Here is a 27,136-nt window from a genome sequence, read left to right as displayed (position 1 = left end):
GAGAGGACTACCTTCAAGAGCAGGTCCCTAAACTTGGAACAGCTGTGGAGAAGAGTACTTGCTTGTAGGTGAGGCATGAAGGGCAAGAGGAAAGGTAGGAGGCAGAAACAAGTAGATTTACACAGTACACCACCACACACATTCAATTCAAGTTTTATTTTGCTTCTTGCATGATCTTCAGAGTTTTACAGTTCATTTTCTACAGAAACTGAGCTGTGATCTAAACAATCAAGGAAATGTCATTCCAACCTTAATAAATATTCATAACCATAGAAGATAGCATAGCACTTTACAATCCTAGAGTGATGTATGCATAGGCCTGGACATCTGTCTCACAGAATCTGTGACCAGAAGACCAGCCAAAGTTATTAGAAGCCAAGAAAAAGCCACAAGCAAATGCTAAAAATCTCGATTTCATAGGAGGTTGACCCTGAAATCCTCCAGATAAAATGCCATAATTGTCCACTAGTACAGAAAATGTATTTAAAGAGAAAATCAACATAAAGCCATTTGGAACAGTATCTTATATATTCCTTTCACATCTCGGCCCTTGAAAATGCAAACTTGGTTCCAGCTTTCCAACACACTATATATCCTATCAGTTAAAGGTCTGTACCCTGAAAATGAGGCCTCCTTCCTTCCCTTCCTTCATCTCATCCATTCGGTGCACACTCATGGGCCTTGGCTGAAAGTCACTGAGCACTCTTGAAGACAGATCTCTAAAATTCCACCCTGATGGAATTCTATGAAGGAAAATGTTTCAAGTTTACTCTCCTTGTCCTTTCCCTCTCAGCTCAAAACTAAACAGCTGATACAAAAATGCAGGGAAGCTGGTAATAAAATACTGTTACAAACCTATGGAGAAGTCAGCCAGCCATGATGAAAAAAATAAATCCTGCAGAGATTACCTGCTAGCCTCATGCTCAGAACCCTTAAAAACAACAAATCTAAATCAAAATACATGAAGCTTTCAGAATCTGTGGTTAAAAGAAAAAGATAACCATTAAGACATTGGTTAAAGTATACTCATTCTTTCTCTTTTAAAAATCCAACACAAACATGCAAGAATTAGACTCTTGATTTAATAAAACCAGTAGTACTAGGTCTCAAAATTAAGGGACAATTGCTCTGAGGGCAAAAGGGACCAACCAGTCCCTGAACCCTGTCAACCTAACGTTTCACATACTGACCTGCACTGAAGTTAATTTCTAGAAGTGACTGCACTTGCAACATAGACCCCTATGAAGTTAGGCTCTTGTACCCAACGTAGTTGTGGCCTAGCCCTAGGTGGGAGGCACTTTAAAAATAAAAACTAAAACTAAAAAAAAAAAAAAAAAAAAAAGCAAAAGTAAAAAAAATGCCACCTTCCACTAATTTACATTGTTCAAAGTGCCATCTTGAATCACACCCTTTCATTTTCAAAATGAAAAAATTACAAAAACAGTGAACACAAAGGTAGGCAGATCACAGCTAGTTTATATACAAAAAATTTACAAGTTTGTCATTTTTAGGCTTTTGCCACAAACAAGTGCACATTCGTCCCTACGAAGCACAACACGCCTGAACCATTCATTACTACAGGAGACAACTGGCCAAGGCTTTACAAAAAGCAGAAAAACTGCCCAAAATTGAAATCATTTATTATTCAGCTTAAACTATGCCACAACCATCCCACTTGGAATTTCCACCCTAAAGCCTCTAAAACCTACCAAATCTTTCTCTTCTCTGCCATGTCCCCAAAGAATGAGACATTTCATTCAATAAGCCGAGGACGACAAATGATTCTTGATTACTTAGGTGGGAAATGCAACCACACTGGATGCAGAAAACAGTGCTGACTACATTTATTTAAGACCCCCTCCCTATAAGCCCATGTAAGAGGTCTTGACACCTAACACAAAACCCAAAAAGGAGGCCCACATATCTGTTTCTTAGAGGATTTGCAGCAATACTATCTTCTTCCAACCAGTGGTCTCAAAGTATGATGAGTGAAATTTTACAGTCTTCTTTGTTTCCAATCCCAATTGGCTGATCTCTTTACCTCTCCAGAGGCTAAACTGTATGAAGACCCCAACCACCACCCACCAGGTGAAGTTAAGAGATTTTTGGACAGTTCACAATGCCGACAAATGTCACAGGCTCCGACCAAGTATAACCACATCCTTTGGAAACCCTTCCATTTTTGCGATTTCAAAACATCCTAACTTGCTGTAAAATTCCAGAATTCTTTTATCATCTGGTCTCACTTCACAGAAAGCCCCCCGGGAGCCTAGAAAGAAAACAAATAATCAAAATATGTGCAAATTAGAATTATGGATAATCTTTAATAGATCTCAAAGAGTATCATAATAGGAGCTTGTCTATACCAATCCCTAAATTTCATGCAATTTTTTAAATTTGCATTAATTTTCAGTGAATACTGAGTATTAAATACTTCAGTGATAACTATCTTAAATGATGGACATGTTAAGTAGTTTGAATGTGGTTATTATTTCACAGTATATTCAAATCATCAAATTTTATACCTTAAATATATACAATTCTTAACTGTCAAATATACCTCATTAAAAATAAATTCAACTGCCAGAGTGAAAAAGGTGAAGGGATTAAGCAAAAAAAAAAAAAAAAAAGAAAAGAAAAGAAAAAGAAAAAAGTAAAAAAGGAAAGAAAGGAAAAAAATTTCAACTGTGAGTTAAACTCTTCTCCAGAAAGAAAACTTTTGGGGAAAAGGTTGTAACAAACCTCAAAGCAAAGGATACCTCTGTTTCATGTTTTAAAGTAAAGTACCATTGAGGCACTCACAGGGCAGAACCTGTTCCAGTGGGTGTCATAAGCCAATATAAGCAGAATGTGTTGTATATTCTACCATATTCCATATACCCACCTGGGTGCTTCAGTTACAAGCATAACACGAAGAATTATGTTTTCTTCAGAGTTGTTTCAATTACCCCACCAAAGGACACCACTGACTCAAATGATACAAAAATGCAGCCAAGTGCATCTCAGTATCAACAAACCTGTAATAAGGGCTCAAAAAACTGCCCTCTTTTGTACTGCACAAAGACTAAACAGTTTTTTACATTTTTAAAAGGCTGTTTAGAAAAAGACTATGTGGCATACAATTAATTGAATAACAATAAAAATTTTTTTTTAAAAAAGACTTATGTAACAGAAACCATATGTGGCCCTTAAAGCCTAAAATATTTACTATCTGGCCCTTCAGAGAAAAAAAAGTTTTCAAATGTAAAGCCACGTATTTTTGAAGGCTGAGTTTACATAAACTCAGAAAACTGGCAACTCTGCACTCCTAAATGAAATTTCTCAGCGAGGTTCTTTAATTTTCAACTATCATTTATGAGTCTCCTGGCATGTATTTATTATGTAAATCATGTGTTCACTTCTCATTTAAATCAGGTGCAAAGTAAGCGTTCATAGAGTAAAAGAGCAGTATTTTTCAATGATTAATACACATGCAATTCTTGCACAACTAGTAATGCAGAAGTCAAATCATAAACAGTGGGGAATGTAATGTAAATTCACTATAATTCACTTCTTTTTATCCTAAAATATAGTCGTGTCTCCATCTAACCTGAACACCAGCAACTCCACGAACATACTCACCATTGGCCTTCAGTGAAGACAGGAGGCAAGCCATCATGCTTTTGGCTACACTTGGGTCAGTTACTTTTTTGTGAATATCCATCTTTATCAGAGAAGGGAAGTTGGCAAGGAAAGTTTCTGGCAAAACTTCCTGCTCTTCGTGGAAACTCAACATTATTTTCTAAAAATTAAAATTTTCTAAAAATTAGAATCTCTCTGATTTTCAATAGCCACTCATTATATATCTATATCCCAACTACAGAACTCAGCAACAGGAAACAAAAATAATAGTCAATAGCTCTTCCAATCATAATTACCACATGCAGAATTAGCTTATAGTTGTAGCTGAAGCATTTTCACTTTTAAGACTTTTTCTAAATATAATATGGTATATGCTGGGTTGGATCCTGGGACAGAAAAAGGACTGTGGTAAAGAAACTGGTGAGTAAATAGTGAAATTTATATAAAGTACAAAGTTGGTTTCTTAGACTTGGACGAATGTAGAAAACGGGTGAGGGATATACAGGAGCTTTGTATTATCTCTGTAACTTCTTTAAATTTGAAATTATTCAAAATAAATTTTTAAATTTATATGGCTTGTACAAATATTGTGAATGTACTTAACACTGCTGAATTGTACATTTAAAAGTGGTTACAATGATAACTTTTATATGATGTATATTTTACCACTTTTTATTTTTATTTATTTTTTTGACTGTTGAAAAGGAAAGAAATTATTTATTAAAAGTTACACAGACCTAGAGTAATGACTTAATGTCTTCATTAAGATATTAAAGTCCTCTAGAATACCCACAGATGCACAGTCCTTCCCTCTCCCTCTGCCCAGTCCGGGGTACTGTATCTCAGGAAAAGAAGTAGAAGCCTGTGATTCAGACTCCCGGCACCATCAATTGTGTGGCTGCTGCAATCTCCAGTTAATCCAAAGCCATGTGGCACCTTCTCACGGCCCACCAGCAAGAGTCCTTTCTCCCCTTGTCTTCCCGGCAAAGTCTCTCCAGCTGCCTAAGCCGCATGGCAAAAACAAGCACTCCAAAACCACATGGTCCTCTCCTATTCACTCCGCCAAAGCTGCATGTTTCTCTCCCTTCTTCCCCAAAAATTATTTTACCACTTTTTAAAAAAAGGTTTGTTATTAGACACACTGGTCACTCTTTGTATGTTTTTATGCTGAAAACCGTTGCTGTCAGATATGAAACAGCAACACATGAACAGCTGGATCACCAACATCACTGCAGCCAGTGTCAACATGATCCCATAGCGAGGCCACTCCAGACCAGCCTCTTACTACGTAGCCACCTGGCTAGGGCAGAAGGTAAAAAATGAAAAACTATGGAGGGAACGCTGAGTACATTGGTGTGGGAAAGAGGGGTAGAAAATTTCAGAAACGGGGAAAAGGAGCCAAGTGAAAGCACAAATATATATCTAAAAGTATTTCTTGAACATAAAAATTATCCTTAAGAAGGAGTTATTTTTTTTTTTAAGATTTTACTGATTTATTTTTAGACAGGGGAAGGGAAGGAGAAAGAGGAAACAATGTGTGGGTGCCTCTCACGTGCCCCCTCCTGGGGACATGGCCTGCAACCCAGGGATGTGCCCTAGACTGGGAAACGAACTGGAAACCCTTTGGTTCACAAGCCAGGGGAACCCCTGAGCTATGCTGCCAGCCAGGGCAAGAAGGAACTATTTTTAAAATGCATATACTGATATACAAACCAAAACAATCATTACTTGATCGATGTCAGGCACTTTTTTTAGAGCAAATATTCAAAGCAGTTGGAACAGACACACAAGTGCTCCAATCAGAAAGCAGACTCTCAGGGAAGCTCACCCCTACTTTGTTGTTTAATTACAATGAGGAAAGCATTACTGAGAAATCTAAGTTAGCCTCCAGACAACCAAGCAAAGAGATTTTAATTACCTACACTTGCCCCGAGTACCCAGAGAAGAGACCACAACATCCATAAGTTTGGTGCTTCAAAACAGGGAGAAAAAAGGTTCTTCTTCTTTTTTTTTTTTAAAAAAGGTTCTTTAATCGCTTGCATTGTGTTTTTACTTGAGGAGGTATTAGAACGCTTCCAAATGAAAAATTATCCTAGCACTGAAGGAACAGTGGAAGACAGCATGCTAAAAGGAGATTTAGAAAGCACTGAGATTTTAGGGTGTATCTTCTTGGAGGATACCTCTTGCGGGGGGAGGGAGAAGTATCTGCTTACTTATTTTAATAAGTACTTCAGTAAAAATTACTATAGTATAATGCTAAACCTCTGCATTACCTCCGCCTCAGACAGTTCCTTGTCACCATTTGGCTTGGTGTACTTCTCTTGCATGAAGGGAATCCAGGAAATTTTACATTTTTTAATGAAGGGGGTCACATCTACAGTGCCCAAGGCATAACCACATATGCCGTCTTCATCTTCTAGGACAAAGCAGTAATCCAGGCTGAGGGAAAGCAGCCCTCCTACTAGCCTGCTCAGAAGAAAAGAGGCCAGAGTGAGTCTGTAAATCACTAAAACAAAATTCACACCTCAGTGATGTTAAGGCCCAAAACACCTGAATGACAACCTGTGGAAACTACGCTTGGTGTACAAAGAAACTGGAAATACACACATATTAATGTCCAGGTTTTATTAAAACTAAATTGGGATTTCTAAAAAACTGTATTGCCAGTCACCACCTCCCCTCAACCTGGTAAACCTGGTTTTGAAATAGCTCCTTCCCAAATCCAACAAATCCAAATACTTCATCACATACTTGTCTCCAATAAGGTCAGGCTGACTTTGAAAAGGTAAACCAACTCCATCATCATACATTTCTCTGCAAATCTTGTACACGGAAGCCTGAAAATATAATCTAGTTAAGCAACATATCAAGAAAAATGGCAACAGAACTTAACAATGTGACTCATAAATCACACTGGGACTTCTAGGACAAAATGTCTGGCCTGTCATAATTACCACCTTTGCTTTGTTAAATTAAGATTTACTCATTGAGTCATAGTTGTAACACTAATAGAAAGCAGAGTGGTTACAGTAAACACTGGGAAGTGCTCTGCAGCAGATGGTTAGTCACAGGAAGTTGAGTAGTGGATTCAAAATCCAGCAAACTATGAAACTGTCTCAATTTTCTGAAACACATTTTAAAGATGTTATTGTCTTTGAACAGGTCTGCTTTTCTCTGTAGCTGATAGTCAATAGCCTACAGGCACTCCCCAAGTGGAAAATTACAGGATACTAATACATCAGAGAAAAGCAGCCAAGGACAACATATTATTTAGACACACTGGATGTTTAGTGATTCCAACTCTGAATATATTATCATCTGATTTTTTTAAAGGGAAGAATTAAAGAACGTACTACAAGACGTTAAGTCTAAAACTCCTTAGATTCTTTCTTAAATATCGCCCCCCATAATCAATGTTAACTGTCTAAAGTTCATGTTTAAGACAGAACTGATTAACCAGGAAGTCCAAAAGAAAGTAGTAATGTGCACCATAACCATACACCATGTTGGTAGGTAGACAATTACCTCATCTTTAGGAAAATATGGTCTGATAGTATAAACTTTGGAGGTAGGTGTCAGTGGGGGTGGTTGAAAAAATAGATCATTTGCCCCATCGATTGGCAACAAACGCTGTGGGAAGGAAAAAAAAGGAATTAGTACTGGGAAAATATCCATTTCTTCACGTGGGTGTGCACTGCAGATTACCAACTTAACATTAACTGGCTACTGCAGGCAGACCTAAAGAAGAGGGGTGTACTATGCTTTACTAATATAAACACTTCTTTGCTGGGGGGAGGGGAATGCTTCTGAATAGAAATCACCCAAACTGAGTTACACAGTTTTAGTGGCATATTAATATGGATTTAAATTTACAGTAAAAAAAAAAAAACAAAAAACTCCAATTATGACAAATTATTTTTTTAGAAAAACCAATCTCATATAGACCATCTTTCTACTAAAAGATGGCAAACAGAATGTCAGGAGGAGAGGTTTGGTCTGAAGAGGGTTATCTGTCCAGGAGACGCTTTATCCCCAAAGCAATGCGCTTCAGTTTGCTGTGCGCAGCAGAGCACCTGTTGGGGGGAGAAAAGTAGAGCACCTGAAAAGTCCATGAACAAATTCTCATACCAAAAAATGCTTCATATTTTGTTCACATTGTCATTAATAGACTGTCCAAGTGTAAGTTTTACTTATAAAATAATTGTGAAAGTATCCAAAAGCCCTTTCACCATTCATCTGCATTAACTACTCATCCTTTTTGCTCATGGAGTTCCCACTGGCAGACAAGCATGCGCGCATTGTGCATTGCGGGCGCAGATTAAAATGCTGTGCGACCTGCAAAGAAACAATGTGAAGTGTATACCTAGAGCCGCTGCGCTTCGCAGGCGCGGGGGGAATTGGCAGCATCTCCTTCAGAAATTACTGTGAAAGAGGAGGAAAATTTGATTTAAAATCCAGCTATGTAACTAAATTGAATTTGGGACTAGAAAGCCTTCGGCAGACCAATCCTTCCAGCCATCTGATGCGCAATATAAGGTTTCTCATAAAACAAAGAAAATGTCAATTCAGTTGTGAATTCATATTGATACCTGGAACTCTCCTGCTAGACCACCTCTAAAGGCCCAGGGTTCTTGGTCTCCAATTAAGAACTGTGCTGAAGAATGACTACGACACCCTGTTGAGATCAGATCCAAGCGGAGAACGTTACGAGAAAGGGGATTTCCTGGGGTCTCAAACGTCCAACAATCTAACAAACACTTTGTGGAATAGCTTTCTAACAGTAATAATCCAGGGTTTCAGGACAGGGCTGTGATAATAATTTTTAACACATTCATAATCATAATGGAATTTTCAATACTGATGGTTCCTTTCTCTGATTAATGAGCAATCAATGTTAAGAGTTCTACCTTTTCTTTAATTGTTGGAAGAAAAGTAAGACTCAAGTTTTTGTCTGGGTCGAGTTTGTATTTCCTAGAAACAGCTATAAAAATCAAGTTAGCTGCTTACTCTGTAGTGAAATGACAGTAACCATAAAGTGAGATTAATGAGACAGATAATGAGACATTTTATTATCACAGCCCATGAAGGAATCAAACCTGTCTGAAGTCACATTTTACATTTTGAGGAAGGGTACAGGAAAGGGGAAAGGGGAGGGGAAAGGGTTAATCTTGTCAGAAAACTAAGGTCAGCAGAATGAATAAAGAAAATTATTCACTAGTTGACAGCAAAATACAGTGAGAATGACCCCCCTGCCCCCAACAAGGACAATCCAAATTCAGACTGGGCTAGTTAACAGTACTAGCCTGACAGAAACCAAGAACAAGGACAGCCGACTGATACTCCTGATTTGTCCAGAGCTAAAACATACTTTTCTTGAAAAGTATGACAGTTATCTGGCTCGTCCAAGTGACCATTATGGTCTCTGCAGTGCACTGAACACACGCGCAGAGCAGCAGGCTTCGAGGTCTAGAAGGCAGCGCTGGGGCTCACCACTCAACCAACTTCACATTTACAGCAATAAATGCCACCAACAATAAGAAATAATTAAAGGCAAATATTTGGAGGCCAAATCAGAATCATCTGCCTAGTCTTCTGACAAGATAAGCAGCGCAATATAGTTCTTTTCCATCTGAAGACAGCATTCTACCTCCTGTTCAAGTTAACAGTCTCATCAGTACAAGGTGTAGTGTGCTAGTCAGACAGTCCCAAAGCAAACCAATTTTTTTGCTGACAATTCAGGCCCTTTAAAAGATTATATCCAGGTTTGTAATTTTTTAGGGGTAGGGGATACTTAAAAAAACGTATGTAATATTTGTAACATAAATATGAAATGGGGTCAAAATTTAGGCTAAGAAGAGAGCCTGCCCCATCCCATAGCTCAGTGTAAATTTACACTGCAGGAAAAAACTGTACCTCTCAAACTTTAAGATCAGCCAATTTCCCCTATCCCCCACTTTGAGACTACAACATAACTAGCACTTCCAACTATTATAATAAAAAGCTGCATGTACGAAGAGCTGTGTAAATGAAAACATGGTTAATGCCTCAGTCGCTGCGCAAACGTGACTTCAGTTCATGCCTACTGCCCTTAAATCTACCTGAGCTACCTCACAAACAGAACCTTTCAATTTAAACTAATTAATCATGACGCGCTGTGAACATCTGCCGCTGTCCATCCAATAGTAGTAGACACTTGTGCTGAGGATTCTCCCATCTGTACACAATGGGGAAGAAGATAATAGAAGTCGTTAGTAATCAAAAGTACTGCACAGCCACATTCTTTAAAGGACTGAATGCCAACTGGACTGGAGAGAGGAGGAAAACAAAGGGTTCTAATCAGTAACTCCCTGAAATTACTATAGAACCATGAAAATACTCTCGTCATGAGCTTTCTATAAAGCTATGTGAATGCAAAGATGATCACTAAAACTTCTAAGATGCTCTGACCTTGAGATTGTACAACAGCTGTCTATACAATTTGGGAAAGCTGTGTCATAACTGGACAACAAAGAAGTAAAGTCTGAGTGGAAACAACACAGGTCATAATCAAGAACTTTTCTTGCCCCGGCTGGGTGGCTCAGTTGGTTAGAGCATTGTCCTGTACATCAAAAGGCTGTGGATTCAATTCCCAGTCGGGATACACACCTAGGTTGCAAGTTCAATTCCCAGTCAGGGTGTGTACGGGAGGCAACCAATCGATGTTTCTGACGTTGAAGTTTTCCTCTCTCTCCCCCCACCCCCTTTCCTCTCTCTAAAATGAATAAAAATGTCCTCAGGTGAGAATTTAAAAAAAGAATTTAATTTTTAATAATTCTGGAATGAAAAGCAGGGCGGAAATTTAAGATTTGAAGCCCTGTAAGAGCTAATTATAACCCCCTGGCCAGAAGCCTGGAAGGCAACTGCCATCATCCAAAAACCAACAGGTTTTTCCTGAGCCTAAGAGCAAAGATCAATCACAGAAAATGATCTCTTGGAGCCTTTTAACAAGAGGTCAATAATCTGTTCTACCTGATGTGCTATGTATACAAGAACCCAAAGTTCTGTATTTTCAAATTAATAATCGAAGACTATATATATTCTTAGCCGCTAATTAGTTGTATCACAGGGAAACTATTGTTTTTAATATTTAAGAGCTCAAAGTACATCGGCAGAAAGTGACGAACCTCATTGCCACTGTCTAGTTAACCTAAGCTCACAGTTTCACATCTACGTCACCACCAAGACCACGTAACCCATCATAGTGTTTGTGACTACTATGAAAACTATGACATGTCAGTTAGCCTTGCTGCCTGCTGTGTGCTGTATCGTAAGTCCATTACATATTCCTTACAGCTGGATTGATAACCTGGAAATGAAATGAGGTCCTTGGAGAAACTTGGCCATGCTGGTGCTTTTTACCAAGTTTGAACATTTCAAAAAAAAAAAAAATCAGTTTTCAAACAAGATATACAGAAGTCCACTTAATGAACAGAAGAGTTTTTAGAGGGCTGCAATTTCCATCCCCTGCTAAAACCAATTACTTGGTAGAGAAATAAAGAAAAAGCCATGTGAAGTAATACCAAGTAGCACCAGAATAGCCCACCACTAAAGCTCGCATGCGCACAGGGCTGGGAGGATGGCTTCCTCTTGCCAGGCCCCTTAGGTCATTTCGGCAATTGTTCTGTTAAACAGCATTAATATTATCAAGACACAGCAAGCAGCAGAGAGCTTACCCAGTCACAACTCATAGTGTCTCGTCTCCAAATCAGATAAAAACGGTATACAGGGTTCCATCCAGGAAGCATTCAGTCATAGTAAGTTAAAGTCAGTACTTTCTAACACATTTTCAAAATATTTATGCTGAATTAGCCCAAGGGAGAAAAATCAACGTGCTCTGTGTATTTCCTGAGACTTGCACCTGAAGTCTGCAACAATGGCTACACATTTGAAAAAACTCTAGGTCAAAGAATTTAAACAGAGTTGGAAATTCACAACTCTGGAAGTTCCCTAAATGTTTTTCTCCCTGTGGGATAATCTGTCTTTTTTCCTTTAAGGGACAATATATCCAAGAAGAGATTATTCCTGGTGCACCTACCTAACCACTGTACAAAAGACTTCACCATTGACATTATACTCTTGATATCCCAAACATAGGAGTACATGTCATAAAGGATTGTCCTGTTGGCACAATTGGAAAGTCGAGTGAACATTCCCATCACTAGTCCGCACATCTCTTCAAACTTGGCTGCTCGTGACCGCCATTCTTCAATCTATTAAGGATCAATAAAAAAGACTCAAAAAATTGCAAGCTTAACAAAATAATCTAAAACATAGTTATAAACTAAACTGTTTGTTATCAGGTGCCTGCAACTTATCTTAACCACTAGAGAATGACTGAGCTTACTCTCTTTAGACAAGCAATAAAGTTCGTGTCTGCCTGGCCCAGTAGCTCAATTGGTTAGAGCAAGGACAGATACACAATATCCAAAGGTTGTGGGTTTGATCCCCACTCAGGGCACATACAAGAATCAAACAACGAATGCAAAAATAAGTGGAACAACAAATTGGTGTTTCTCTCTCCAAAAATCAGTGAATTAAAAAAAAAAATTTTTTGCCCTGGCTGGTGTAGCTCAGCAGATTGAGTGTGGGCTGGGAACCAAAGGGTCCCAAGTTCAATCCCAGTTAGGGCACATGCCTGGGTTGTGGACCAGGTCCCCAGTGGGGGCCCCATGAGAGACAACCACACATTGATGTTTCTCTCCCCCTCTTTCTCCCTCACTTCCCTTCTTTCTAAAAATAAAAAAAATTTTTTTGAAGTATTAAAATTCAACATAAATTTTTTTTTTTTTTAAGTTTGTGACTGCTCAAACTGACAGATATTCCTAAAATAATCAACTTTGACTTCCCTTCATTCCTAACTATAAGGTCAAACTATGGAACTGTACATACCAGATTAGGTAGAGTCCATATTCACTTTACAGAATATATTCTAAGATGTGGTCAATTTTCTACCAGTTACCAATGTACTCATTTAATAGCCCCTCTGTATCATCAGGGGACTCATCCAGGCTAGAGAAGCAGGTAAATTAAGCATACTCACTTTTTCAGAGTCTTTTCCTTTGCAATTGACACTGACAACACTGCTATTTGCTCGAAGCCACTGGAACTCTCGTAACATCTGTGCTCCTTTGGGCCCATGCTCATAAGGTAGGTAGAAAAGATCAGCAAGTAACTGCAAATCCTCCAGAGTCACTGGTTCTACAGAGTACAAAGGCTTTTCATTGGGACCCGGCACAAACTGCTCCTTGTTTGTCTGCTCATCAGTCTGCATAGGGGCAATATCACTGATGCAATCTTCCTGCATAGACATCTCTGGGGATTTTGATTCAGCTATGCTCTCTTTATCAGTGTCCATTGGTTTCAATTCCTCTGCCATTTTCGCTTCTACAATTTCAGTTAGTATTTGATTGTCATTCTTGCTGTCTGAATCTTCTTGCTTTTCCACTACCATGTCCATAGGTTCCTCATCTGGCTGCTTCTTTTCTTCTTCCTTGGTCAGAGCCGTAGGCTCACCACTCAGGGCTGTGCCCTGGCTCATAATGGGCTCCTGGTAAACTGTTGTAACTACAGTTGTGGCATTTAAAGAGGGTGCTGCCACTAGGGGAGTCCCATCAACTACACTTGCTTTGGCTCCACTATGTGCGACTTGCCTACCTACAAAAAGAAATTGCCAAGCAGACAATCAGAATTAGAACAAATCAGATCTAAAGAAATGTTTTCTTCTATCTGTAACTGGAACCTCAATTTCAGGTTCCAAATTATATGAGCCCTGAGAAAAGTACAATTTCTCTAAAATCACCAGGGAAGTAGGGAAAGAAGAAACAAATGATAAACATCCCTAAACATTCTAACACATATTATTGCCTCTTTTGAAAATCAGTACTTAAAGTTAAATAACTGTTTCAAAATAAATACATTTCAAACAAATTAGCATTCTATCAAGACAAAAGTTATCTATTTAAGACCAAAAGTAAGATTTTAAAAACCTTACTTTTCTCTAGATCCCTAATCATTTTGCTTGGTGGGCCTATGGCAAGGCACATCAAAAATGTTCTTTATGACTCAAACCACATGATCCAACCCCCTTAACAAAGAATGGCCAAAACTCACTACTGTACTGATGAGGTACGCCAAATTCCTGTAACCATTCTGTCAAAGCTAACTTTAGAGCCATCTGTGGACTATAAAGTACATCAGTTTCAATATCTTCATCACTGCCTTCATTTTCTAACTTTATTTGGATTGATACAGTACTGTCTTCACTGTCAGCTGCAAAAAAAAAAAAAAAGAGAAAGAGCACGAAAAGTTTTGATTGAAAAGCCTCCTGAAAGTGATGGGGTACAAATGCAAAACACTGGTTGTTACGGTACAGTAAGTAAAGCAAAGAAATAGAACAAGAACAAACCTTAAACATAAAAGTGCAACCGCTTCCAAGACCCTTCACTGAACAACTTCACTTTGAATAGTCATGTGAATGCACTGCTAAATATAAAAGTCCCAATTGAAATAAATGAAAAACACTAATTTTAGAATTACTGGAAAAGTCATTCATAAATGCCCACTGAGTACCAATTATTGGGAACACAAGATTAAAGGCACTATGCTGTCCATAAAGAAAATACTCCCTACCTTTCAGGGGTAACTTAATGGGCAAATGATTATTTAAAAATGGGCAAATTAATAAATGCATTGGGGAGAAAGAGTAAAATCGATTAGCCCACATAGGAGCATAGATAACATGCAAATAATGAAACGCTGAACCAGGATAGCAACAGAGAAAATTAAGTACAAACTGTAGCCTGATATTTAAAACCCTTATTCTTAGCTATTCTCCTTATTTCCCTGTACATGGCCCAGTTTGGCTAATGTCTACTACTTCTCAAAATGCTTCATGCCCTGCCTTAAAAGGGATAGGAGCTAAGTGCCATGAATATAGAGGGCATGGAGATTATATCCCTAATTTTGTGGGTTTTTTATTAGGGAGAGGAAAGGTAACAATGACTGAGCTTTAAAAGGAGGCCATTAGTTCCATAAACAGAATTGGAAGCAAGGGAACAGAACTGAGAAACAGAACACAACTATGCACCAAATACGTGGTGATGGGATATGACTTTACTGCGGGTGCTAGGCATACAGTGCAATACACAGTTCATGTATCACAGAAATGTAAGCTCAAAACCTGTGTGACATTAACCAATGTCACACCAACAGATGTAATTCTGAAAAAAAAAGTATATAACTACATACCAAGTGTCACACTGTGACATTTCAATAAGCCCAAATGATTTAAAATTCAAATAACTTCAAATTTTCAGCAGCCAGTGTTTTCACCTCCAGCCCACCAACCCCTTAATGCCCAACAATCTTTACTAACACTTTGACCCAGTTTAAATATCCCTTCCTCTATACAATCGTTTCTTACCACCAATTTGCTTATCAGAAATAATCACTCCCTCCTGTGTTTCTTCAGCACTCTGTAATTATCTCTACGCTTATTATATATAGCACAGTTGCTTATATGCTTTATATAACACCAGACTGTTCTTCGAGCGTGGGGAATACTGTATTCTTTGCACCCTTAGTACCCAGGAATATGCACTGGCCACACAACAGGTGTTTAAATGTTAATAAAATCTTGTCAGCATGTTCTTAACTGAAAATCATTTAGAAATTTTTTATAAATAAAAATTCAGTAAGCCAATGTTTAAAAAATGAGAATATGTTCCATAAATGTAAGCTGAATCTAAATGGTATGTGAAAAACCTCAGATAAGAATAACTCATCTAAAATATCCCACTGAATAAAAATCACCTGAAAACACAAAATGAATCAGAATTCTAGAGATAACATTAACAATAAGAGACTAGTCAGTCTAGTACTCACACAAAGACTAAGACACATTTTAAAAACAAAAAATTGAGGCCAAGAGGTTGTTGTTAAGTAATCTGTCGAAAGCCACTCAGCCCTTCTATCATATATTTATGTGCATACATTGCATTCACAGGACTAAACAACACATCTTTAAAAAAATCTCTTAAATCGTGGTTACAAAGGAACACTTATTTGCCGATGCCTCCAGGTAAACCAAGCTCTCCTCCAAGATCAAGGGTTAAGTAGTCTACTCACTCATCACCACGTCTTTTCGCACTCCGTTCATGTTTGATTTGTACCAGGTGGCAAGGGTGTGGATGGCAACATAGTTGGCTTCAAATTCGCAATTTGGATTAGTCAGGACTCCTTTTAACCGTGGGATGAGTTCTGTGGACCTTCCTTTGTATGGGCCCAGAAATAGTCTCTTCTGATCATAATCATTAGCATGAATGTTATCCCAGATTACTGGAGCTCTCTTAATAATCTTAGAGACCTCTTCGATGGATTCTACTGGAATTTCTTTAGAAACAACTTTGGGACCTAGAAATAATGACCACCTTTTGTTAAAAGACCGTCACACATGGTTTTTCGAAACACACTGCATACAATATTTTATTGCATTTTCTTTGTTATATGTATACTTTCTAACAATTTTTCTTTTTAAAACAACACAGAAACATGTTTTTTTAACTCAGTTTTATTCATCCCCACACCCCACTATTTCTTTAGATTTCTAGAAACAAAGTTAGTCAAAAGGTATAAATATTTAAGGTTTGGGCAAGCTTCCTCAAACCATACATGTAAACATATTTCTTTTTCCATTATAATACAGCATATCCTTAATTAAACAAACTCCAATTAACCTAAATCCTGGAAGGGTTTCTAACAGTAATTCTTAGGAGTAAAAGCTAATACAGCTTGTTGATTACTAGCTGTCAATCTAGCATGACAGCTTTCATTTTATAAAACAGAACAGTCTCCTGGGGCTGGGATTAATACCCTTTAGCACAGTTACCAATAGATCTATTATTTATCAATAAATAATATTTAAGTTCACCAGAAATCTTCAAAGATGTTTTTTAATACTAAGGGAAAAATATATACTTTCTAAAAGGAAATTTTAAATTTTACTTATGTACTTATTTATTGAGAGAGGAAGGGAGAAACATTTATTTTTGTTGTTCATAAACACTTATTTATGCATTCCTTGGTTGACTTTTGCATGTGCATATTTGACCAAGGATTGAACCTGCAACCTTGGAGTATCGGGACAACACTCCAAACAACTGAGCTATCCAGCCAGAGCCAAGAAAGAAAATTGTAATAACAAAGTTTTCTGGTTAAGGATCAGTTTTTTAAAAGTATCCAATTTAACCAGAAGAACCAACTTCTCTAGGTCCTAAAGTTTCACTGTATAAATCTTAAAGACTTACCTGTCCAAAGCACCTCAATTCCAGGTAGAAGCTTTTCACCCACAGTCCTTAAATAAGGAGACTGAGACACATTTGGATAACAGAAAGTGCCACAATATTCTGAATGTGGGGGGGACATAAATAAAATAGTCAGAAGTGAAATGGTCATGAGTTTTTAAATGAGGAAAATAATGTCTACCAATTCTAAATTCTTTTCATCCAAATCATAAAAGGCCTCCAACTCATGCCCCAAAGGAAGTAAACTTAGGTGGGAAGTTCATTTACGTATCGATTCTTTAAAAAAAAAAAAAAGTCAGTTCACAAAATCTGATATTCTTTCTCTAACAGTAGTACAGATTGATCCTATGATCACTAGAAATACAAGTTTACTAAACAAATAATTTAAAAATTTAGCATTTTCTACATAATTCTGAATTGCCTATGTGTCTTGAGTTACAATCAGAGGCCAAATAGACTGAACTGATATTGTAACAAAGATCGCAACACTATCCCTATGGCTATTAGTACTCAACTGCAACTAAATAATTTATACTGAATTAAGTAATTTCCAGCATAATCGTATTGAATATTATTTGATTACTCATGTAGTCAGGCCACCAAGATAAGGTCCATGGCTCACAGTGCTTGAGACAGATATACACATAAAGTTAAACAAGTTGTCTAAAATTTCCTAGGATCTATTTACGTCTTCCTAAAGAAGAATTCAATTCTTGGGAAAAGCTCTTAAAGCTGAATTTTTAGAAGAAATTAAAAGAGACTAAAACATTTTCAATGGAAGGAATGAGGGAAGGAGGGAGGGAAAAACAAAGGAAAGAAATACTAAGCTTTTAATGCTAACTTCTGAAAAGAACAAACCCAATGAGCAATGAGAAGAGTGAGAAAGGACAGAGATGTGTGGGCAGAAAAAAGGTGAGAGGAAATGAAAAAGTGATTAAATTATAAGCTATGTAAATTTGGGTTTTTTTTTTCTAATTTTCATTTTGATAATGTTCATACACAGTAGTTCCCCCTTATCTGCCAGGGTATATGTTCCAAGACCCCCAGTGGATGCCTAAAACCTTGCATGGTACCGAACCCCATAAATACTGTTTTTCCTATACAGACATACCTATGATAAAGTTTAATTTATGAATTAGGCACAGTAAGAGACTAAGAACTAATAATAAAAAAGAACGATTGTAACAATAAACTGTAATAAGTGTTAATATGGTCTCTCAAGAGATCTCATTTTACTGTACTCACTTTTTCACTTAAGGTAAGCACTTTACACCTTCTCTTTGTCATATCTGAACTGCCAGCATCGCTATGCTTGCACTTTGGGGCCTTTTTTTTTTTTTTTTTTAATTTTATTTACTTTTAGAGCAAGAGGATGGGAGGGAGAAAGAGAAAAATCCATGTGTGAGAGATGCACTGATCAGTTGCCTCTCACACACCCCCAACTGGGAGCCTGGGGCCATAATCAGTAAAATAAGGATCAGCTGACCACCAGCACTGCAGCCCCTCCGGTCGACCCCACAAGCGGACAGCCAGGTCACTAGCAAGCGGGTAACATATCATATTTTTAACCACAGGTTACTGAAACTGCAGAAATTGAAACACAAACAACTGGGGAACTGCTGTATTTCCGGTACTAAAAAATACATAAAATCTTTTGCCTATTCAGTTGTCATTTATTAGGCCCTAAAATTTCTCCAGTTTAAGACCTTGAGAAACATCTTCTAGAGAAAGAATTCCTACCTTCGTACACCCGAGAGAAAGAAGACAACACAATAAAGCCCATACACCGTCTTTTGAAAGTTAATGCACAGGGTTCGGCAGAGGTAACACCCACTTGAGTGAGGATGGTAAGGTAGTAATAGGGGTGTAATAATTTAAAGTTTTAATTTGAACATTTTACATAAATCAGCACATGGTGTGCTAGTGTGTGACATTGCTGTGTTACAGAATTACATGCTTATGATTTTGTAATAAAAAGGCGGCATTGTGCCAGACTCTGCAGTATCTCAAGAGTCGATAAATACAAAGCTATTATATACAATACCTGTGGGACAGAAGAGGAAAGTTTCTGGTTCTCCTAGGTACTGATAAATTTCATTTGTGATGGAGACCTGGGCATGAGCAAAAGAACTGAACACCTCTTTGTCTGCTGCACACATATTATGGTCAATATCATCAAAAAGCAAGGCAAATGACCTGCATCCAAACTGAGAAACCTAGGAATGGAAAAAAAAAACAAAACAAGAGGCCTTACCAGCTCATCTTAGGATAAAAAATACAGGATTCCAAGTATCAAAGTATACACTTAATAGTTATATTTAAAAGCCAAGTATTTCCCTTAGTAAGATGTTCAAAGTCAAACCTACTGTTTTTACATTTTCCATGTTAAAAAGCTAGACAGTTTTGGGGTCCACTTTTTTCATTTGGGTTTGAATGCAATATGCCAAGATGTTCCAACAAACCTTCTACTGAACACTGTGTGGCCTACCTACCACCTTGGCTGCCAATTATAAAAGACCAAACTGTCAGAAAAATACAAAAACGTGAACAATAAACAAACTCATGACATGAAAAATCCAGGCCTGGTCTAGTCCCGAAAAACACCATGATCCTAATTAACCTCTCTGCACACAAACTTCAACAGGCCATGAATCAGAAAGAATACCACAGGAGAATTTGATCAAACAGGAAAATAACCTCTTAAAAGCTTATTCATGGAAATTTAACTTCCTTAATTTTTTACTAGCCATTTTAATGCCACAAATAACATATACCTTTGCCTAATAAAAATACATACATATTTATATATCAGCAAACATATGTATCTACAAAGTTACTTTACAAAAAAAGTCGTGCAGCTTTTAGGATAAGTAGATTGTAGAACTCAATCTGGTTCACCAACAGCTTACATGTTTACCTAGTCCATTTTCCTTCTCACCTTGGGAAACTAATCATTTCCAGACTAAATTACATTTCTTGTCCATGTAACTGAGGGAACTGATGTCTGTACAAGTAAAACGTTCTTTTTTCTATAACCTCAGTCACAAATTCAGTCAAGTACCCAATAGTATACAGTTTCTCAAAATGTGGGTCTGGACCACTTAGCACAGAATCACCTAGACTCTGAGATAACTCCCCACCTCAAATCAGTGTTTACGAATCTCTGGGAATGGAGACTATTAGTTGGCATTCCTTTAAGTATAACTTCTAAGCATTCTTTTAAAGAAGTTCTTATGCAAAATGTAGTTTGAGAAGCACTGGTACTTTCAGTGAAGTCACTTTAGAAAATATCCCTCTATCAAAAGCATTAAAGTAAGAAATCTGTACAACAACAAAAAATAAGAATTTGCTCTCTATTTAACATCATAAAAACAACTCAGAACATTTAGTTCCAGGTACTGATTCAGGGGAAAATAATGAAAAAGTTAAAGATGTTACCTGATCCAGTTTGCGTTTCAACGTAGAAACTTCCTTGGGATTAGAAAAGGTGATATCCAACCCAGGTGAGATAGCATAGATGAACTCTATCTCATATTCCCGTGCAGCAGAGATGAGAGTCATCAGTTGTTCTAAAGAATAGAGTCCGTGTTTTTAGAAAGCAGCACAGAAAACTCAAAGAACTTCACCTTTCAATTGAAGAGGTCACTTTCTCCAACTTATGAGTCAAGAATTTCACAAATAATTTCACAAAATTGTCATGTTCAATGTGACAATAAAAAGAAAAATTGTTCTTAAATACCAGGAGTTAGGTGATGGCCTTAACAATCCTGACCCCTCCCTCATCTTTGTAACAACAGAAAAATATTCATTACAGATTTTAAGTTTTTAAAATGTGACAGTTTTCCTAAGTAAACTGAAACACTATTCCATAACAGGGTGTATCTTTAGGAAAGTTTCAGTGGCATCTCAAAATTTTGAGATGACTATATTTTATTGAGTATGGATCACATTAAAGTTCGTTACCAGCATCTCCAGAAAAATAATTTTAAGTTGAAGACACACTTAAATTATATGAAGTAGTAAATAACAGTCAATGGAAATGGGGTTAAGTCTTAACTGCTTCCTCCTAATATAAGAAAACTGTCTTTGGTGGCTTGGCTGGGCTCTGTAATCAAATATCCTGTTAGCTGCATGTGTGTATCATTAAATTCCAAGTACAAAAATGTCTCCCTACGCACTCAAGTCCCCGCCAAAAGCACCACTTGTCTAACTTACAAGGAGGTTCTGTAATTTACTACTTCCTTACAAATTTCACATAACTAAGTGCACACAAGAATATATATAACAAGAGTTTAAGATGACTTCTCACTTCAGTACAGGCATGGACTAGGGTGAGGTCTTCATTTTAAAGACAGGACCAAAAATAGTAATCAAGTGGTTAAGACCAAAACACACTTGAAACTAAAGCAAAAGGATCAAAACACTGATCCTATCTTTTATTTAAAATTTTGGTATTTTGTTCATGGATTTTTTTTGTTTTGCATTAAGTTAGGTTTTAAAAACCACATAAAATATTATTTATCCCAATTTTTGAGTCCTATAAAATTTGCACCCGAGGTGGGTCCCTCATTTGCCTGGCGCTAGGCCTAGCCCTGCTTCAGCACTGTCTTCATCCAGAGGCCCACTGTCTAGACCACTGGCAGGAGTTACAAAGTACAATTTATGACCACAGAACAGACTGATATGCCACGAATCACACCATGGCTGTGCACTGTTAGTGCTACTCTTTCAATCCACAATGACTTATGTAGTTACCAAATAGAAAAAAGGAAACTACCCACAAAGTAAAAATAGAATACTTAATAAAATTCCTGTACCACTACATTAAATACATAGCTGTTTTCTTCACATATTCTGAATCTATGGATTAAAAAGAAAAAGATTACCAGCTTCCTCCACTGAATACATCTCTCGCCAAAACATCCTATGTTTGTAGTCATCTTTTGGGGCATACAAGTATGTATTTAATTCCCATTTCTGAAGCCTTAAGGGGAAAGAAAATTACATGTGTATAAACAGGTAACATGCATAGGCTGTAAATCTCAATTTTGTCCCTTTCCTTAAAAAAAAAAAAAAAAAAAAGATTTTATGTATTTATTTTTAGAGAGAGTTCGGGGAAGGGAGGAGGAGGAGAGAAACATCAATGTGTGGTTGCCTCTTGCATGTCCCCTACTGGGAACCTGGCCTGAAACCCAAGCATGTGCCCTGACTGGGAAGTGAACCCACAACCCTCTGGTTCACAGGCAGGCACTCAATCCACTGAGCCACACTAGCCAGGGCTTGATTTTTTCCTTTTCTTGAAGCATCTCTCTCTCTTGAAAAGCTAATAATATTCTGGGGCAATAGCTTTTAACCTTTTTGTAATTCGGTGGAACTGTAAAAAATACTACCGCGAGTATTTTTAGAAAGCATATAAACAGTCTTGAAACAAAAAACACAACTCTGGATCTGGCTGGGTGGCTCAGTTGGTTGGAGCATCATAAAAATACACCACAGGGTTGCAGGTTCAATGCCAGGTCTGGGCACCTACCTGGGTTGAAGGTTCAGTGCCCGGGGATTTACGGGAGGCAACCTTGTATCAACATCTCTCTGTCTCTCATACCCCCCCGCCATGAACATATCCCTAGGTGGTGATTAAAAAAGGAAAAAAAAAAAAAAAAAAAAAAAAGCCACACACAACTCTGGGTGAGGCTGGTAAAGCCCCAGACCTATTCAGCTTCCCCAGGAAAATTTGAAAACCAATGGCCTAAGTGAAGAAGAGGTAAAAGACCAACTTTTGCAACAAAGAAATAATCAAATTGCATCTGCCCTATTATTAGTATTTCTTAAAACAAAAGGGTATGTTAATGATTTAAGATTCTCCATCATAAAATAAAAATTTACCTTCTAAAGAGTTCTTTTCTCTGTTCCATAACCCAAGGTCTTCCATAAAATCCTGTATTCAAAAAAAGAATGAAATTATTTTCAAGTTTCAAAATGCATTAAACTGAGAAAAGCAGGTTACAAAACATGCACTATAATCCCAAAACCTGAAGGGCATTTAGTAAGTAAAACATTAAAGTGTCTTTGGATGGTGATATTATAGGGAGGTTTTTATTTCCTTTATGTTTAAGTAAGTTTTACTGATTTTTCTACCATGAACACATTACTCATATGATAAAAGTTATTTAAAAACATACACTGGCTGGTGTATCTCAGTGGACTGAGTGCCAGCCTGCAAACCAAAGGGTCACCAGTTCAACGCCAGTCAGGGCACATGCCCGGGTTGCCGGCAGGTCCCTAGTAACCACACACTCCCCTCCCTTCCCCTCTGAAAAAAGATTAATTAAAAAAAAAAGATTATCTCAATCTTACAATAGGGGAAAGGCAAGCAAAGTAATCCAAAATTGCTACTAATAAAAATTATGTCCTAGAAGGATAGTTACACTGCTTTTAAAGGAGGAAGAGGAGATAAATAAGGCAGAAAAAAAAAAATCAAGAACACAGTTAGAAAGGAATCTGATTGACCCAGTTTTATGATTATGTTTTTTTAAAGTTCCTGATATAATAAAAGAGACCCAAAAAACACCATAAACTACATTCACAACAAATTCAACAGGTGAACTGGCCCAAACAGGAAGCTCTCAAGCAATCTCAATTCCTGAGCAAAGGTTTGAACAACTGAAACTTCAACAACAGGACTTGCTCCCCTCCAAGCGGGTGGAGCGGTGGGGGGAGGGAAGGGCATGGTTGCAAAGCAAAGTGCAGGAAGCCAACCTGCAGACGGAGGACTTCGGCAGTGGTGTAAACACCAAACAGGTATTTGGAGCTCATTGTTGTGCTATTACACAGTTTACAGCTCACCCAACCTTTATTTCCCACCTCTCATAGTCTAATCATCTGCAAGAGATAAGGACATTCTCTTGGATGTACCATGAAGATGGTTAAACCTGCATCTGGAATACAAAATGCTACGCACAAGCACATGGAGTCTACCCACCTCAGAGACTAACCTAAAATCAAAATTTATGAAGTGTATTAAGTTCCAATCTCTAAACAAGATGATTACTGTGCACTACAAACAAGAAAAATAACAGACAAAAAAAAAACCTCATTACATACCAATGTATGAAACTGAGCATTTTCAATCTTGACAATTCAATGTTACCCCCTTACAGGTGATCACCCTCTTAAGGTGATCTTGCCTAAAATGAAGGTAAATTTTACATAAGACTTTATAGCTTTCCTAGAACACTGAGCATTATTTTTATCTCAAAGATGCAGGTATTAAACATCCCTTTAGAGTTATTTCAATATAAAAAAAGATTTTTCAAGTGTCTAATGTTTTAATTTGAAGATTAAAAACCTACATCTGTTCTTTGACAGGTTGGTTTTGAGTAAACAGCAGCACAAAGAGGAAGCAGTGCTGCTACACGGAAGGTAAAACCAACAAGGGTTTGGGAGGGAAAGGAAACAAAAAAGGAATCCTGCGACACCTAGAGTATTTCTGTCCTCATTCATTTTAGGAATGGTGCCAACTTACAAGTACTGGGGGTGGAAATCAGGTACTTTGCCACCAAGAAAACACAGGAGGGAATGGGACAGAATTCGTAAGAGACAAGACAACTCTATTCTTTGAGTAAGTCTATTTTACTACCATTCCTAAAAACAAACCAACTTATTCAAACTACAAGAAGCTTTTACCCATATTTACTAAAGGCAAGCTTCCTTAGACTCACTCTAGTCTAAGGTGTCCGTATCTGCCAGCTATATCTGCCAGCACTCCTCCACCCTCCACGTCAAGATCTCCCTCCGCAAAAGGGATTTCCTACGATCCCCCTGCATGCAAACAAGCCCCAAAAATGTATCAACAGGTAAGTCACATAAAGCAATCATGTTTTCATAAACTTTCACTCCAGTCAAATACAAAGTAACTTTTCCCCTAAAGGTCTGAAAGTTAACTTGTAACTGTTTCACTCCTTACTGAAAATTAGTCTATTATCCAATACAATTTAACTAACTAAAATACAATAACCATGACTCATCTTTCAAATGAATACTCGATGCCAAAGATTTTCATTTTCAAGATTTTCAACCAGTGTGCTGCAAGATTTTTTAAAACATGCAATACCTGACGGTTCAGTCAGAAACACTGACTCCTCTTCCCTTAAATTATCCAAGTTAAAAATGACAACAGCCAACACAACAACAGCCATCTGGTGCAAATCAAAATTATACCTATTTTCTTTTGTCAGACTGGCAAAAAATGCATTTTTTGGTGTGCCACAAGATTTTAGTAATTAGTTTGTGTGCCACAAGATGAAAAAGTTGAAAATCGCTCTATGCTCAACTAAGAGGGCAACCTTCTTTCCTTTGCTGTATCTTTTTGGGGTTCCATGTGCAAGAAATGCATGGATTGGTTGCCTCTCAAATGTCCCCAACAGGCGACCTGACCCCCGCAAACCAGGCACGTGCCCTGACTGGGAATCGAACCTGTGACGTTTTGGTTCACAGGATGGCGTTCAATCCACTGAGCCACACCAGCCAGGGCCCCTTTTGGTTTTTTAATAAAGACTAATTTTTATTTTCACTCCTGTACATACCATCACACACAGGATAGAATAGAGCAGACATCTAGGAAACCCTGGATCAGCCAAAATACTTCAGAAAACTCAAATATGTGTTGTACTCGAGGGAACAGTAACAATGTAACTGATTGTTTTCATAGACTACACAGCCACATACATGTCTATTACATTAATAGTCATACAGGCATGCGAGAGGCAACCACAGATTGTTTCTCTCCCGGTCTTTCCCCGACCTTTCCCCTCTCTCTAAAAATAAAAAGTAAAAACCTTAAAAAAAAAATTGCCATACAATCTTCTGGTCATTGTCCCCAACTACCAACAAAGTCCATCACTCCTCTTAAATGTAACTGGGAAGGGAGGGAGATCTCGAGGAGGACATTTTTTAAACCTCTTCTGCAGTCACTACATTAAAATTCTGTACCTGACGTTAGAGTCAAAGCTTCCTCTCTCAGAGGGAAAGCACAGTAGTTGGCCAAAGCGCAATTTTCTAGGCTGCAAATGAATCTTCAAAGGGTGGCCAGCAAAAAAAAAATCCTAAACTAAGAGGAATTAGCGCAACTACGGCCCCCCGCGCTTCTCTTCACTCCAGCACACTAGTGTGGGTGTGGGGTCCCCCCCCCAGACTGGTGACAGCATCCCTGTACACATTTCCTCACTTGAACAGAGACCACCCCGGGGAGAAACACCGCTGGGTACAAACGCGTGTATACTACTCCGGAGCCGAGCCCTCGGCTCCCCACCGCCGCCTCCGCGGGAGAACGCCGGGCTCCGAGCCCAAGGCGGGTGGGGTCAGGCGCAATTGCCAGAGAGGAATTCGACGCCATTTAAGAACAAGAAGGAAGACTTGCACACCGCCTCGCCTCTCGCCTCGTGTTAGCACGCTCAAATTTCAAATCCAATCGAGTACCACCCTTCAAGAGCACCCCGCCCAGCACCGCTGCCACCCCTCACGAGAATAGAACCTGTTGGTCCCGGGGCGAGGCGGTAAGGGGGACGCTCACCTTCCACCACGCCGCACAGGAACCTTCGAGCCCCTCCTGCCGCCCCAGACACTGCGGTGCCCCCAGCCCCGGTCGGGTTGTCCTCTCCAGGGGCCGGAGTCGCCGGTGGCTCCAACGATGCACCAGCGGAGGCGGCAGGGCTGGCGTTGAGCTCGTTCTCCCGCTCCTCCAGCGCCGCCTGGCTCTCCTTCTGCACCATCCTCCTCGGCCTCCGTCCGCTGGGCCGCGGGCCCAGAGCCCTGGAGAGGGCCTCGGCTCCCAAAGCTCGCCCCTCCTGCGCCTTCCCTTCCCCCTCTGCCCTTCCCCCTCCCCCTGCGCAGGGACCTGAATGCCCGGATGAGAAGGGCGGCGGCACCGGAGCGAGCCCTTTGTCAGCCACTGCCTCAGCCTAAGCTGGGGAGCCGGAAGCCTAAGCCGAGAACGAAGCTGCACCTCCCGCTCCCTGGAGGCAGATGACCGAAGCTTCTTTTTCGCTCTCAGTTAGCCTCCGTCGCCCTCCCTACAATCCTAGTCTTCCGCTGCTTTACCCCCGAAAATCCAAGAGCTCTCCTAGCGCTGCCTCTACAGCCAGCTTCCTGTTTATCCGCACTGCGCCTGCGCCGGAGAC

General features: G+C 38.7%; 1 protein-coding gene across 1 annotated transcript; it reads right to left on the bottom strand.

The window, feature by feature from the left end:
- Nucleotides 1–137: 137 nt before the first annotated feature.
- OGA (O-GlcNAcase) lies at nucleotides 138–27,136 on the bottom strand. Its single transcript, XM_024555707.3, has 16 exons — nucleotides 26,530–27,136; nucleotides 22,845–22,896; nucleotides 21,848–21,945; nucleotides 20,400–20,530; nucleotides 19,006–19,177; nucleotides 16,965–17,063; nucleotides 15,787–16,071; nucleotides 13,771–13,929; nucleotides 12,701–13,314; nucleotides 11,696–11,870; nucleotides 8,211–8,296; nucleotides 7,147–7,251; nucleotides 6,373–6,458; nucleotides 5,895–6,087; nucleotides 3,622–3,781; nucleotides 138–2,269 (listed from the first exon to the last, which is right to left on the bottom strand). The coding sequence occupies exons 1-16, from the start codon at nucleotides 26,726–26,728 to the stop codon at nucleotides 2,133–2,135; spliced, it is 2,751 nt and encodes a 916-aa protein (XP_024411475.2). The 5' UTR covers nucleotides 26,729–27,136; the 3' UTR covers nucleotides 138–2,132.

This window comes from Desmodus rotundus, chromosome 4 (genome assembly GCF_022682495.2).
Source record: "Desmodus rotundus isolate HL8 chromosome 4, HLdesRot8A.1, whole genome shotgun sequence".
NCBI classification, from domain to species: Eukaryota; Metazoa; Chordata; class Mammalia; order Chiroptera; family Phyllostomidae; genus Desmodus; species Desmodus rotundus.
Note: the sequence above shows the minus strand (reverse complement) of the source record. Positions and strands in the feature narration are given on the sequence as shown.